Source organism: Chanodichthys erythropterus, chromosome 12 (assembly GCF_024489055.1).
Source record: "Chanodichthys erythropterus isolate Z2021 chromosome 12, ASM2448905v1, whole genome shotgun sequence".
Lineage (NCBI taxonomy): Eukaryota > Metazoa > Chordata > Actinopteri > Cypriniformes > Xenocyprididae > Chanodichthys > Chanodichthys erythropterus.
This window is the reverse complement of record NC_090232.1, coordinates 43,929,760-43,946,595: the sequence shown is the minus strand read 5'-3', so window position 1 is coordinate 43,946,595 and position 16,836 is coordinate 43,929,760. Positions and strand designations below refer to the sequence as shown.

General features: G+C 35.9%; 1 protein-coding gene across 6 annotated transcripts in view; it reads right to left on the bottom strand.

Moving 5' to 3' along the window:
* Positions 1-5,935: 5,935 nt before the first annotated feature.
* The window catches only part of LOC137032183 (cadherin EGF LAG seven-pass G-type receptor 2-like), a 28,022-nt gene continuing 17,121 nt past the window's right edge, over positions 5,936-16,836 (bottom strand). For 3 of the 6 annotated variants that reach the window (XM_067403816.1, XM_067403820.1, XM_067403822.1), the window contains 11 exons: positions 16,186-16,358; positions 15,918-16,066; positions 15,475-15,782; positions 13,978-14,088; positions 13,011-13,202; positions 10,930-11,027; positions 10,260-10,424; positions 8,184-8,378; positions 7,808-7,844; positions 7,561-7,615; positions 5,936-6,347 (listed from right to left, as the gene is read on the bottom strand). In XM_067403816.1, coding sequence (XP_067259917.1) covers positions 7,583-7,615; positions 7,808-7,844; positions 8,184-8,378; positions 10,260-10,424; positions 10,930-11,027; positions 13,011-13,202; positions 13,978-14,088; positions 15,475-15,782; positions 15,918-16,066; positions 16,186-16,358 — 1,461 coding nt within the window. In that variant the 3' untranslated portion in view covers positions 5,936-6,347; positions 7,561-7,582. Of the gene's footprint in view, positions 6,348-7,560; positions 7,616-7,803; positions 7,845-8,183; positions 8,379-10,259; positions 10,425-10,929; positions 11,028-13,010; positions 13,203-13,977; positions 14,089-15,474; positions 15,783-15,917; positions 16,067-16,185; positions 16,359-16,836 lie in introns of all 6 variants that reach the window. The other 3 variants (XM_067403818.1, XM_067403819.1, XM_067403821.1) reach the window with 3 other exon arrangements.

Below are 16,836 nucleotides of genomic sequence, written 5' to 3'. Positions count from 1 at the left end.
TTCATGTTACAAGTTTATTTGAGGATATCTAAGATTTTACACCTGTATACTTTGTTATTGACCTTTACTTGATCTTGTTCTACCATTCCTACTCACGTAAAGGTTTCAGTCACCTGGGTCTATCCTTGTTTATTATGATACATCCCACTGGAATACTTGATTCTGATTGGTCAGTCACAACATTCTGAACTGTATACTTGGGTGTTGCTCCTGGAAACTGATTTCACACACTGATCTAGCCTCTTGAATCACCTTAAACTCTTTCCTAACACATAATGAATAATTTCAACTCAAATTTCATATCAATTTATTTACTTCTTTAGTAAGTGGCTGGAGTAATAAGAATGATAATGAACAGTTGGGGAAGTGATCATTATTGTGTAACAATGACTGTTACATCATTCATACCTTAATAATACACACTCATCCACTGCCATAAATCTAAAGACATGTATGCTGGACTTTGGCCTGCAATTGAACAGGCTATAAAGATACATGACAACAATGAATAATTCACACCCTGCACTGCTGGGTAACTCAATGAGATTGTTTTAAATCGATATCCTTTATTCAGTGTTGCTACTGCCAACACAATCAAATATTATCTCATCACTGTTTACTTCTTATGAGTCTTGTTTATCAGAACCAGCGTTATATTTATGACATCAGTATTTTAGTGACATTACAGAACAAATCAAAGGTCACACGCAATAAACACTGTACATAAATGTTTGAAAGACTGTTACTGTATATAACATTCCAATATAAAATATTGGAATGTTTGCTGAAACTTTAATCCTACAGAAATGTGTTTGAATTTAGTTGAGTAAATGTGGAAAAAAAAGAAAAAGAAAAAACTCCATCAATTTAGTGTCTCTTAATCTGCTGGAAAAAGGGATCAAAGTCACTCTCTAATACATCATGACTTCATTGGATTCTTTTATTTCCAATTCAATAAATCTGGGTTGTCCAATCCTGCTCCTTGAGAGCCAAAATGCTGCGCTCACGTCATGTTGTAATTACTGTGATGTCGAGAACACGTGACGTTCTCGGAGCTGTTCATGTTGTCAGACTGGGAATTACACATTTCTATGGCAACACTATCAATGCCTGAATGGATCTGTAGCTGAAAACTTAGGCAGCTGACTTGTTGCTTCACTGCCTTATAAGCAATATCTTTGCAGGCAGCATTTGCGCACGAAGGTACCTCTGGACTTCTGGGACTTCAGGACTTCTGAAGCAGTGTTACAGTTTAATGATCTACAGCAAAATAGTGCTTTGGTGAAAACTAAGTGAATATTTAAGTACTACAACAGTAATTTCTCACTAGAAATGTCATCAAAAGTGGAAAACAAAAATGAAAAAGGTACATTTGCACACAAACTGACCAGAAGCTGCAACTTCCAGGTGCTATCTTTCTTTTTATAGCTCAACTGTCACAGAATGGAAAACACAGATATCAAAGGCAGTGAAGGATACATCTATGCTGCCTTCAATAATCGATCAGATGAAGATATCTCAGGAGACAGGAAGTGAAGCTAACATTGGATTCAGGCTGCCTTGACGCCTTCCTACCTTGGAATACTGTAACAGTTCAGCCCATGCACAGTTCATCCCTCCAGCAGAGGGAGCCGTCACCTGAGTTTTAGTGGTTCTTCCTGTTTGTAGCCTTATAAACCATGTGCTTCTCTGAATACCTTGCGAAGTATTGCATGTTAACTCTGCCTTACCAAGCAGATCTCTGCCTATTCCATGTGTCTTGACCATTTAGCCCGTTTTTGGATTTACCCTTTTGTCTAGTGTTTTGGATTTAGCCTGTTACCTGCCTGCCTGCCTTGCTGTGTTTTTGAACCTTGCCTGGACTTTGCCTGCCATCTTGTATTGTTCATTCTGAGTTTGTTTTTGTCAATAAACAACCTCTGCATTATCGATTCAACTCCGTCTCCATCTATGGGTTCCTTACAAATACGTCCTGCAAAGTCAGCATTTTTTAAGTTTTTGGATGCAGCCATAAACTAGTGGATAGTGGCTCTCCATGAGCAGGCCTGAACAACCCTGAAATAAATGAATCTGTTTATGCGTGAGTGCAGCGGATTTCAACCCTGCTCCTATGCTGTATTGGGTAAGTTACTCTAAAAAAGTAATTAATTACTAGCTACTAATTACATATTCAACAGTGTAATTAGATCATATTAGATATTTAATCAATACTGATTGATTAAAGGGTATAGTCACCCAAAAATGAAAATTTGATGTTTATCTGCTTACCCCCAGTGCATCCAAGATGTAGGTGACTTTATTTCTTCAGTCGAACGCAAATTATGATTTTTAACTGCAACCGCTGCCGTCTGTCAGTCAAATAATAGCAGTAGATGGGAACTTCAACTATAACAGTAAATAAAACTTCCATAGACAAATCAAAATTAAACCCTGCGGCTCGTGACGACACATTAATGTCCTAAGACACGAAACGATCGGTTTGTGCGAGAAACCGAACATTATTTATATAATTTTTACCTCTAATACACCACTATCGAACTTCGTTCAGCTTCCTGTTAGTGAGGTCAAAAAACGCGTTCTGAAGACGGAAGTGATGTCTCGCCCATATACTTCAATGAGCGCGAGACATCACTTCCGTTGTCAGAGCGCGATCAGACCTCACTAACCGGAAGCTGAACGAAGTTGGACATAGTGGTGTATTAGAGGTAAAAAATTATATGAATACTGTTCGGTTTCGTTATCGATCGTTTCGTGTCTTAGGACATCAATGTGCCGTCACGAGCCGCAGGGTTTAATTTGGATTTGTCTATGGAAGTTTTTTTGACTCTTATTGTTCAAGTTCCCAATCACTGCTATTATTTGACTGACAGACGGCAGCGGTTGCAGTTAAAAATCATAATTTGCGTTCGACTGAAAAAAAAAAGTCATCTACATCTTGGATGCCCTGGGGGTAAGCAGATAAACATCAAATTTTCATTTTTGGGTGAACTATCCCTTTAATCTCGCTAAAACATATTGGATTACTGATTTGTTTATGAAGACATTATACAACATCAGGAAGTTATGGGTGTTCACCTGTAATACACCACATACTGTACACCAAGGTATTTCAGGGGAGAAGATTACATTTACAAAAACGTGCATTATGGGGCGGTTTCCTGGACAGGGTTTAAATTAAGAGAGGAGTAGGGCTTAATCCAGAATAGCTAATCTAGACTATGGAGTCCTGAATGAAAATAAAGCAGATTAATTTAAAACCAACTGTGCTAATCTGAATTAGAGAGAGGCTGTCTATAAAACATGGATTGAACCAAGAAAATCTTAAAATTGCATAGAACAGAGAAGCAAATCCAAAGAAAACTATGGCAGCAGAAAAAGACTGCAAAAAAAAAAAAAAAAAAAACTTACCTAAACAAGAGACATTTCTTTTAATATTAGATGGTAAATGTTACGTTAAATCCACTATCGTTTTATCTAGAATAAGGGAGTAGTCCCCCTACTTTACCTTTTTTAAGGGAAAATGATTAAAATACAGTAATTAACTACTGCATGCATTACACTCAACACTTCTCCTGGGGACCAACTGTCATGCAAAGTTTATTTCCATCTTACTTCAGCACATCGTTTTTAAGCGATCCTGAAGAGTTCAGGTCTGTTTAAATAGGGTTGAAGATAAACTCTGCAGGACAGTGAGTCTACAGGAGCATAAATGACATGTTTTACACTGTGATTAACTCCTCAGAGAGATTAAACCAGAAGCACATCATATATAGCCAGTCTAATCTTAAGGCCTTTGAGATGTTAAATATCAAAGATCATGAATTTTCGTTGAAGGGCGTGTCCGTGGCGGACTGACAAAGTATGATGTTTCGCCATGAAAGAGGAAGCTGTTGTACTATGTCTGATCTGCCCCAAACTTCACATGAGTGATAAAAGTCCTGGCCTAAAGACATCTATATGACAATATTCAGTTAGCTATAGCACCACCTGTTGGCAGCAGGAAGTGTGGCACTTTTACATGATTTTGCCATAATTCTCCTGTATTTACTCGCTTACATGCATGTTGCCCACTGTTCGCTGTTTTCCTGAGGCCAACGGGTGGCCGTGAGTCCGGGTGCGAGGGCCCTTTCATCGCTGCTTGCAGCTTTAATGATACTTGTATTTCAAATACAAAATAGTATTTTGTAATTTGTATTTGATAGGGTTGATGAAAATGGCTTCATATTTTGTATCAAAATACTTTGTTTTGTATTTTTGTAGTTTTAAAATACTTTGTAAGAAGTCTACCTGATGACATCATAAAAATGCGGCCTCTGATTGGTGCTTACTAAGTAGTTGCCCAGACTTGTTGAGATCAGAACAGATGTTAAGATTTGGTGTTTGTTTTAGTAGCATATAGGCTAAATAGTTTACCAATTTACATAATGTTCTTGAAAACTATTATACCGAGCTGCAGCCCCCTGTATTTGTGATCAACAATTAAATGATTAATTAGTTAGAAACTAGTTGCTATGAATACAGGTGCCATGAGTTGACTTCTTATAAATGACTTGTCATTGAGTCAGTGTTGCTGATGCAAAGTAGTCCCTTCGTTACCAAACACCAACTAAATTAGGATACAATTAGTCATTTGCAAACATTAAACTGTTGGTTACTTTAAAACTAAAATTATTCAGTCGTTTATCCTTGATTTAGTGGTATTATGGGATGTGTTGTTTTCACGTCTACAGCCAGTGGGAAAGAATCTGGATAGGACTCGGGCAGAAATCATGTTCATGGACGAGATTATTAATGTTACTGTAGTATGAAGCAGAGCAGAGCCGAGTTACGTTGGAGCTGAACGAGGCCGCTGGAGCGATTGTAATGACAGACAAAAGCGACGCACGTCTTGACAGCAGTGGAGCTTTTATTATGCCATTATTTTTCCGGTCAAGCGTATGTGGAGTAAAGCAGTGCTGTTTATCATATTAGATGCATTTGAGTGTTATAATGCTACTCTGTGTTCGCTCAGTGGCTGCTATGAGACTCTTGTTGCACACTGCAGTAAACTAGATCAATATTAGTCATGGTAAAACATGGTACTCGTGGTAAATCAAGAAAATGAGATTTAAACAAGAAACTATATAAGATCATTAGTTTTTAGTCAATGAATGAATCCAAACAGTTCCTCATTTGTCTAATATAAACATAATATGTTTATTAGAGAGATGAAGAATATAATGCGTATTTGGTGTTTCCATGGTTTATACAAAATAAAACTGGAAAATTAGGGTATGATATAATTGATAGGCGACGCACGGACACGCTCCGTGTCCTTGTTAAAATTGCTTATTTCTCTGGATTTAAACATTCTTGGAAACATTTGGGATAATGTAAGTACACAAGTCAACAAAAAATATAACATTGTTCTAATGGTTTTTGGATATTTTAATCCAAAAATTCTACTGTACATATTGTGCCTTTAACTGGATGCATATGTCAGATTTATTGCATGACTCGGGCAGAGAAAAGCTGTTGCTATCAAACATTGTTTACTTGTAATTGTGAAGGGATCGATCAAATAGGCCAATTGATGGAAGGTTTGCGAAGAAATTTCATGCTCCCTTGTAAAAGTATTTTTAAAATACAAAAATATAGTAGTTTATTTTGATACATGGTGTGGCTGCTGTTTATTTTGATACACTTAAAATTAAGGTATTTGGTATTTTATTTTAAAATACATTTTGATGGATTTTTGTCCAACCCTGGATATCTCCTACCCACACCTAATAAACTAACATCTGTTGTTGTGGTCTTCTCAAACCTAGAAATGTAACTAATTTAATTAATGTTTGTTAGTTTTAACCAAATGCCAGATGTGAATTAAAGACACAGAGGCTATATTTGAAAAAAATATTTATTTGATCATATTTATTTACATTTACACATTGCCAGTTCTTGTATTCCTTGGGAATAAATCCAATGTCTTTTGTTGTGTATGTTGTGACTTGAGTATGTCATTGTGAGTCACATGACAGCTGATCCTGGAACTGATGATCAAAGATGTTAATCCTATAATGCTGTAGCCCAGAGCTTGTTTCTGTCTTTAGAAGCCCTGATACTTGTGCTGTTTCCTCCATTTTGGGAACACAACCCTTAAAATGCTGCCTACAAAGGCATCTCAAGTTTAGGATTAGGGCTGTAAATGTGTCATAAGTATATCATAAGTATAAGTCATAAGTTCATGAAGTCTTGTGCACTACTGAGAAGAAGTGAGGAGCTTTGATCCATCAGGTAGTTTTCAGAGGGCAGATGCTGTTTTCACTGATATCACTTCCATTCTCAGATTCTCTGTTACTAACCTCATCCTGGGAAACACACAGGACAAAATTATAAATAAGAATCTAGTTTCCATGTTTAATGACAAAATTATACTTAATGTATCATGTTACAGCAAGGTGCTTTTCCTCTAAGGATTCTGGGTTTCTGTAAAGGTGCCATAGAATTGAAAATTGAATTTACCTCGGCATAGTTAAATAATTAGTTTAATAGTGAGTTCTGTACATGGAAATGAATTACAGTGAATCTCAAACTCCATTGTTTCCTCCTTTTTATGTAAATCTGATTTGTGCAAAAGACCTCTGAAGAACAGGCGAATCTCAACATAACACCGACTGTTACGTAACAGTCAGGATCATTAATATGTATGACCCCAATATTTGCATATGCCAGCCCATCTTCAAGGCACAGCCGAATCAACAGACTTTATGCAGGTAAGCAAGCAAGGAAAAGAAAGAAAAATGGCAGATGGAGCGATAATAACTGACATGATCCATGATAACATGATATTTTTAGTGATATTTGTAAATTGTCTTTCTAAATGTTTCGTTAGCATGATGCTAATTTACTGTTAAATGTAGTTAAAGTTACCATCGTTTCTTACTGTATTCACGAAGACCAGAGCCATGTCGTTATTTTCATTATTGAACACTTGCAGTCTGTATAATTCATCAACTTCATTCTTTATAAATCTTCAACCGTTTGTAACGTTAGCTTTAGCCCTGTTAGCCACGGATCACAGCCTCAAACTCATTCAGAATCAAATGTAAACATCAAAATAAATACTATACTCACATGATCTGATATGCTGCATGACAAACACTTTGTAAAGATCCATTTTGAGGGTTATATTAGCTGTGTGAACTTTGTTTATCCAATGTATTATAGAGTCACGAGCTTGGGGGCGGGAGCACGAGCATTTAAAGGCGACACGCGCTGAAACAGCGCATTTATAATTATGCCCCAAAATAGGCAGTTAAAAAACTGAATAATAAAAAATCTATGGGGTATTTTGAGCTGAAACTTCACAGACACATTCATGGGACACCTTAGACTTATATTACATCTTGTAAAAAAAGTTCTAGGGCACCTTAAGAAGAAACATGTTTAGACAAACATCTCCGAACAAACCAATGTATATAACAACATGGTAACTGATGCAGATTTTGTATTTGAGAACAATCTTTTCACAAATGAGTTTAACTGATTGTATCAGATCTTTAACAATGTTTTGGCACTTACGTGTTAAAAGGTAGTAATCACGTCAATACTCCATTTCCTTTTTACTTCTTTTTTCCTGAGGCAACAGAAATATGTATTTTAACTACTTTAGCAAACATATTAATATTCTTCACTGTGAAAAAATACACCTAAAACATTAACAATGTTTTAGAAGTAACATGAAATGTTCAAACATGAAACGTCATCTTATCACTATAAAGATTACTGGCGTTGTATTACTGCATTTTAGGAAAGCTGTATTACCTACTATATAGCTGACAATCCAGGTGTATGGAAGCCCATTTCTGCCACATAAGAAAAAAATTAAAAGTCGAAATTATGACTTTTAAAGTCCAAATTATGACATAACTAATATGAAATTATGACTTGCTTGCAACTGCGAGATAAAAAGTCTGAATTCTGAAATAAAAAGTCACAATTACTCCTTTTTTTTCTTTTTTTTTTTGTGGTGGAATGGGCCTACAGACAGACAGACAGACAGACAGACTAGATAGATAGATAGATAGATAGATAGATAGATAGATAGATAGATAGATAGATAGATAGATAGATAGATAGATAGATAGATAGATAGATAGATAGATAGATAGATAGATAGATAGATAGATAGATAGATAACTTACTTAAGATAGATATTTGTCGACACTGAAGTCACACTGATTACAGCCAGCACAACAATGACAGCTATGAGAGCGATTATGAATGCTTGAATGGGATCTTCAGGGTTTCCAGAACTGTCCTCCACGTTGATTTCCAAACCAGGACCAAAAACTTTCTCCAGTTCAGATGTTAAAGCTTTGTGCTCAGTGTTCAGTTTCCTGTGGGAGTGAACATATTTCAGATGCTGCACATAACTCTTTCAACCTAATTATATACAATAGGTGTAATTCAAGCAGGCCAGAGGGAAATATAAAGAGTCTATTTTATATATATATATATATATATATATATATATATATATATATATATATATATATATATATATATATATATATATTTTTGTTAATGCACATACATTGATTTTTTTTTTATATATATGCGTGTGTGTGTGTGTGTGTGTGTGTGTGTGTGTGTGTGTGTGTGTAACGGGCCGTGTTTCGGGAAATTCAAAATCTGCGGCAGATTTAAGGGAAGTTGCAGCAGGTTTATGTAATGCATAGTGGGATGACAAGTTTTTGTAGACCAACCCAGAAGTTAGCGGCGCACGGGTTCCCTCGGTTGAAAGCCTATGCATTTTTCCCACAGACTTTTGGAAAATCACAGAAAATAAGCTCTGTGTTTAACAAAGGGTTTTGACACTTACACGTTTTGACTATCAAGATAATCTTTACAAGTTAACACAACATTCATAGATTTTGAAGCCTAAATAAAGTGGTCAGATATAAAAGGCTAACAGGCTATAAACGGACTACAGCACACCATGGTCGCGGATCAACGTCGTCACCACCAAGCGTCCTCAAACTTTATTTAGAAAACAACTCTATTTAAAAACATGCTCACTGATTATGATCTGCGCTGTGTATGAATACTTATCCACTTTTTCATGAGAAATGCTGTCCAAATGTCCCGTTTTTAATGATGACGTCTAAAGTCCCAGCCAAAGGAAGTAGTCCCTTTTAGCACTTTGTTAGCAACCGCCGTTTTTAAGACACAGTAAAGGTTTAATCACAAGTGGGTTATAACTGGTGTGTTTTATGTCATAGATCAAAACATGAAAGTATTTAGAGGATTTGTTAACCACAGACCTTATTTCAGGCGATTTAGCAAAAACCCATTCAAAATACCCATAGACTTTATGGTGTTGGAACCGGAACCCCTAATATGCTAACTCGCTTCCAGGTTTTGCCTACAAAAACACGTCAACCCTGAGGTACTCTATAGACCAGCAGATATAAGGATTCAGGATTTGCTTATGTGCAGTCTCATGTCAAAGAGGGAGAACTGAGGCCACACCAAAGAAAAAAACGGACCAAGCAAATCATAGTCATTTCATGGTGCTGACTTATTTGTTCCATTTGCATTACCCATTGTTAATATTATTATTATTTTTTGTTATAGATTTATTTTTGACCTGACAGTGGCTGCAGGGTTGCCTTCACTGTTGGATAGCAGTGGTGTGTTTGTTTCATCACTCTATTTCTCTTTCCTTGTAATTCTGCAGTGTGATTTGCCAAGAGCTTGATTGCAGTGAGGGCACGTTTACCTGTACGCCACTTTTGCCTTCACAATAGAGGTAACCTGTGGCAATCTATGGGTTTTTCTTTTCATTTGTTTTTCTTCTTCTTCTTCTTCTTCTTCTTCTTTTTTTTAATAGTTGCATTGAAATTCTGTTGCATCCTTTTAACATGTTAATTTTTTTTCATTATTATTATTATTATTATTATTATTATTATTTTTAAATGTCTCTAAATATTTATTGAAGCTGCACTACCACCTTCTGCCTGATTATTTTCTACTTTTTGGGTCATAAGGTCACATATGGCTTACATATTTGTTATATTTATATTTTATACTTATATTATACTTATATTTTTGTTAAAATTAATTTTATAACTGATCAAAATTACAATTGATCCAAAGAAGTCAAAGCACTGTATATGACTGTATTTACTGTAAACATGTTTTCTGTTTACTTACACATTTCCACATCAGCTTTCACATTAGAAGACTTTAAATAAACTGATATTCGTTCAACTTACTTTTTGACCTCTGTGGCTTTGATGACAGCTCCACTGGAGTCCATGGCAATGAAACTGACGTAAGTTTTGTCTGTAGATTCTCTGAGAATGGTGCGCATCTCATTCCCATCCTCAGCTCTCACACTGAGGATTTTCACAGTCCAGCCTAAAACTTTCTCCATGGATCTGAGAAAAATAAAACACTATCAGATGATGTAAAGAACACAAAACAATAAGAGGATGTAGCAAGAAGTGCCTGTTTAGTCCAGTTTGTGAAACAGAAAAAAAAAAGATTAATTGATGAAAACTGGCTTAAAACAATGTTTTGCTCATGATCGATTTGGTTCTTTAATTTAATGAATTAACAGCTTACTAGGGGAGTTACAGTTGTGGTGTTCTTATAAATCTCCTCGTTATGCTATATTGTTGACAAATATTGTATTCAATCTTTTTATCAAATAGTTTTAATTTAGCACATTTTTTTATTTGGTTTTGGAACGAATTGATTGTAGGCCTCATTGATCTGAGCTTATGCACCTGGGGAATAAACTTGAGTGAACTTTTTCTATTCAAACACTGAGGTGCATAAACTCAGATTAATGAGGCCTGCAATCAATCAGTTCCATTTAATTTCACAAATGGAAATGCTTTTAATAACACAATGTTTCAATAATGAACAGAGATCACTCACTCTTCCATCTCTGGTATCATCTTCTCCACTATGTATACAGGCTTATTTAGGGAAATAACAGTGACGCTGTCATGATGAACACTTTGATTCATTTCGATCTGCAGGTAACAAACACAAGAATCTTACTTTTGCAATGACTGCTCTGTGTTCCTGCTCCATTTTAAATCAAAATGCCATTTGATAGTGTTGCAGTACTCAAGACCAGTCTTGAGACCAAGGTCTTGTCTCGGTCTCCACCACATTTGTACTTGGTCTTGTCTCATTCTCAGACTAATAAGAGGACTTAAAGGTACAATATGTAAAATTTTTGCAGTAAAATATCCAAAAACCACTAGGCTAGTGTTATATATTTTGTCCAGCTGATTACAAACAATATCTCTAATGTTTTCAACGACTTGTAAATCATGAGAAAATTCCCATTCTGAACAGTGACACGGGGCAGTGCAGTCGCCTGTCAATGACGTCAGTTCCCTTTGTTACCGCCTTTACTATAGGTGCGTTCACGTGGCCTCGTAATTCCTGTAGTTACGAGATTCTAGCTTGTAAAAAGCGTTCACGTCCTCGTAGAGCTCGTAATTACAGCTTGTAAGCTGGGAGTTTTCTGAAAGCTCCCAGATATACCACGTGGCCGCTGTACCACCTGACAGCTGTAGATTCATTTAGGCGTTGGCAGTGCTGCCATGGAAACGCATAATCGGTCTTTGTCAGGTGACGTCACACTCGTGAAAACCGAAGTGCATTATGGGTTTCGCCGCCATTTGTGAGGTATCCAAACAATCTCTGTATCAGTGCAGAGTTGTTTCTTCTTTGGCTTCTTTTCATTGTAAAAATGGCACACTTTTGTTGTGTGAAAAGCTGCAATAATATGTCCCACGATAGAAAATGTCAAAAACTTTACTATGAGATTACATTTAATCGGTTTCCTACTTGAAAAAAGGCTGTACGGAGAGTATGTAGGCAGTAACAGAGGCACCGGATCGCATGGGTTGCCGCGGTGAGATGCAAAACATCACTTTCGTCAAGATATCTCCATTCACGTATGCTTGCTCTCTAACGTACATTTTCACAAAGGTGAGTTAGAGATTTCTGTTTTCTAAAGTAGCAAACGTTATAGCAACACATTGTTTTGGATGCTCTGCTTCATACTACAGTAACGTTAATAATCGCATCCACGAACATGAGTTCTTCCAGACTCCAATCCTTATTCTTTTGCACCGTCCTTTGAGATGGAGACCACATGTCCCAAGATTCCGCGTCATCAAACTACGCCTTTGTTTTGAATAGGCTTCTAGCGACCTCTAGCGGAAAAAAATATCACAAATTGTACCTTTAAGACCACAACTGCAGGAGTATCACTAAATTGTCAGTGCATTGTATGATTTATTTGTTATCATCATTACTGCAATTGGATGGAAAAATCCTGCTTCAAATGCAATCAATAACTTATTTGATTTCTTTAGTTACTGCCGGGTCAGAAATCAGCGAGGGATTACGTAAAAAATGTCACCAAAATTAATAAAAATGTCACCAAAATTAATACAAATGCCCACATAATTCAAGATATTGTTGCAGAAAAGTGCTTGTTTTGAGATCTTTTTTGTATATTATGTGATATAAATAAGCAATATCACAAGAGCAAGAGAACAGTCTTCAACAATATAAGCATGATTGCAAACTTGTTATTGATTTTATACACTGTTCACAAAACAAAATTGTATTTTTAAAACATTAATCTCAACGTTATTTATGCATTTGTAATTGTACCATCTCAGATTCTGTGCTCCCTCTGCAGTGCAAAGATGAATTTTGTTGTTAGTGATTTCATTTGATTGGTACAGCTCTATAGAGTGTCTTATTATTATAATTGTATTATGTGATTAAATATAAGACATTTCAGGTGGTAAATGTGGATCTTTTAGATGAATTTAAAGAGTGCTGGTCTGGTCTTGACTTGGTTTTGGATTAGGTGGTTTTGACTACAACACTAACACTAAGTTTCTTTCATACTGTATTGAGCAGTATTTATATATAAGTCATAAAACACCTTTTTTTTTTTTCTCTCTCTCTGTGTTTCTGCTCACCTGTACTGTTGTGGTCGTGGACAGTCCATGTTTATCAGTGGCTTTAACATGAAAGGTGGACAGATTGTTTTCAAAACTGGATGCATCCAGTACGTAGATCTGACCAGTGTTTGGCTCCACATCCAGCAGAGTTGTGGACTCCTGCAGGGAATACTGCAGTTCTGAGCTCTCGCCCACATCAGGGTCCCATGCCTGAGGGATACATGACCACATTTCAAGCACTTTTACTACAAAAAAATCATGAAATCTTTTGTGTGTTATAATAATAGTCTATTGATAGCCATGAAATATACAGTTCTGGGCTTTGTCATGTATTTTCAGTTGGTAAGTTCACTGTTTAGTAATATGTTGACAGATAGCACTCTTAGAAGAAAAGGTTCTATAGAACCTTAAAGAGTCTGTCAGGCACTTTATATATACAGAATCTTTAGAGGTTCTCGTCATTGGATCATTTCATGGATTTAGTTAAATTAATTTTGTTTTAATACATTTTTTAATTTAATTACATTTTGTGAATTAAACAGCTCATAAATTTAAATAGCCCCTTGAAATGAAAGTATATATTTCATTTTTAATCTTTATTTAAGATATTTCTTCTTATATAGAACATTTTTGGCATAAATTGTTCTTTAAAATTGTGTCAAGAATCCTAGGGTCCTATATAAAACCCCACTGAACCTTTTTTTTTTTTCTTCTAGGAATGGCTAGGCTGCTTTGGGGGAGACATTTCAGACATCAAATTTTTATATGCCAGGAGAAAAAAAGTCTGATAACTTTGAAAAATACCCACACAGATGGCATGGGATGAGTTACATGCCAAAATGTATTACTTAGGGTTAAGGGTTTGAACAAATTACTGGCCCTTTATGAGCAATAGCAACAGAAACAGGGATGTTTGCCTTTGTCAGTGAACACATCTAATTCCGAAATACATTTATAACTGATATATAAGCCCAGTCACACTTACCTGGACCTTCACTATAGGGGATTTGTATGGAGAGAAACTGAAAATTTCTGCTTTATATGTTTCAAGGTCAAACACAGGAGCCTCATTCACGTTCTCAACCTGAACGTTGACCTGAAGATTGTGAGAGAAAGAAAGTAAAATTCTCTGTGACAGCTTTGTTTTAAGAAGAGAAACTTTGGGTTTGACATGCTTGAAGAGTAAAACTGTTGCAGTTCCCTCGTCTCCGAGACTCCATTTCCCATGATCCTCCTGTTTCTACACCTGCACTCACTTCCCTCGTCAGCTCCTCATCATCACCCATCACCATCACCTGGACTTCCTCGTTTGCACTCCCTATATATATGGACTCACTCCCTTCACTCCGGGTCTGTTCTAAATGTTATAAACGTTACTAAATGTTATAAATGTTATATTGTAGTGTTTGGTTGTGTGTTATGCTCCTGCTTTCATTAAATACCCATTAATTGTGGATGTCCGTATACGACTCGTCTATTGCAACCAGCACCCGTAACAAAAACTTAGGCCACAAACATTCTCTACATAAATATGTGAATGTAAACACTTCTAGCTACACAAGTTTGTGTCGTTTTCTGAAATTTTTCAGAATGGAAATTAGGGTTGTAACGGTCCACGGTATGATAACTGTCTCAGTTTCACGGTATACAGTATTAAATAATCAATTATTATTATTATTATTATTATTATCAGTTAAAATGACCAATAAATTAATGAAAATGTTTGTTTTGTTTATTCAAATTTCAATAATCAAAACAATCAATTAAATGTAATAAATAATTATAAATTAGATGAACAACTTTTATTTATCATTAATAATGTATTAAAATTCAGAAATTCTGGTTTGACATTTAATTCTCCTGGCTTTTATCATTTAATGCAAATATATTATCAAAAATGATGGTAAATTAATGCATAAAACTTTTATTCTTTTAAGTTTTGGCAAAGTGCTACACAACAGAGATGTGAAAAGCATGGAGAAAAAATATATTCCTTAAATAATGTAAATAAATTGAATTATTATTATCATTAGTAGCAGTAGTAGTATTTTGAGAAGTACATTCTATTGATAATGATAATTTTTTAGAATTAACAAACAATTAACACTTATAAAGTTGCTGCACAAACATGTTAATTGATTGTAATATTAGTTCTGCTACATTACATTAATTCTATTAACTGATCCATATATTTATAATTAATTATAACTAGTTATACTTCATTCATATTTCTTTTGAGCTATATAGGCAGAGAGCGTGTAAGCCTGGGCAAGGCTTAGCCTTCCCCTGGCCATGGACTTGAGACTAGTGTGGAATTATCTCTGTCAAAACCAAGGTCTGCTGAGTGGTTGAAAGTGGACAAAAGAGACAGATTAAAACAGCAGGTGTAAATGGGTATGTGTTTCCCTCATCCACCAAATCCAAGCATTGTTGTTGTTTGAGGTTTTTTTTTTCTGGCCTTAGTTTAAATTAGGAATAATACCGTTGTTTCTGCCATTGTTGGAGGAGTTCTGGAGTCTATGGCCTCTACTGTGAGGATGTACCACTCCTCTTCCTCCTTGTCCAGCGGTCTGAGAGCTTTTATGGTTCCCTCACCATCCACAGAGAAGACATCCTCATGCGACTTCATGTTATATCTGACCGTAACCAGTGGACTACCTGTTAATGCCTTGACCTTGCCCACTATTGAGGCCTCAGGTTCATTCTCCTTTATTGTGAATTTGTAGGAGGAGCTTTCAAAAGCCACAGTCTCAGTGAAAGAGGTAATTTTGAAGTGGATCAAAACTTCCGCTACAGAGAGAAGAAATCAGAATCAGATTTGAATACTGAAGGGGGAATGAACTGCTCCCAATAAGAATTGCTCACATTATTGCCATTATTTTAACACAATATTCACAAAAGAAATAATGCAAACCAAGCCCAAACCTTCATCAGATTCTGGTGGTGTTCCATGATCTGTTGCTATAGCAGTAAGGTTTAGCAGTGTGTCTTCTGTGACCCCGCTAAGGTCAGAGGTCAAAGTGATGTTTCCTGTTTCAGCATCCAGTGCGACCATTGAGGAGTCTTCAGAGAACCTACAGAAAGACAACATTCATGCATCTGTCTTAAAGGTATCATGAGTGTTTATAGTTTTTCCTTCATATTATTGATAAATAACGTTATTAAAGAAATGGAAGTTTAGTCTTAAGCTTACCTGTAGCTAATAAGCGCGTTGCTTCCAGCATCTTTATCTGTGGCCGAGAGCGTCAGCAGCACCTCTCCAACCTTGGCGTCTTTAACCAGAATGCTTTTGCTGTAGGTGTCGGAGCTGAAAACTGGAGCGTTATCATTGACATCTGTGATATTGACCCTCACTGTGGCGATGCTCTGCAGATAATGAAACCAAACAACAATTTTGTAGTTCAGACCAAAATTTCATATTTGCAATGTCTAGTATCTAAATTAATGTGTGGAATTAACAGCAATATACTTGTAAGGACTGAACTATTGTCAGGTAAACAGGCATGTTTATGTGTCATTTAGGGATGGACAAATCCCAAATTTAAATTAGAAATAACCTTAAGGACAAAAATGAATATGCAGCTGTGCTCCCGGGTTGTCATAAACAATACATGCCGTAAACAAAATTTATATTTCATGAAGCTATGGCAAATCAGACAACTAGCTCTTACTTGGAATCACAAACTATGTATGCTGGCAGATAGATAAAACCCTTTATTTCCAGATATGCATAATGCCTTCTAGTAAGACTAACTTGCATTTTAAGAAATCTTTTATGGAACCCCAGACATAACATGAAGAGGAGAAAACAAAGGTATTGTGGCAATGAATTTGTTCTTAATTT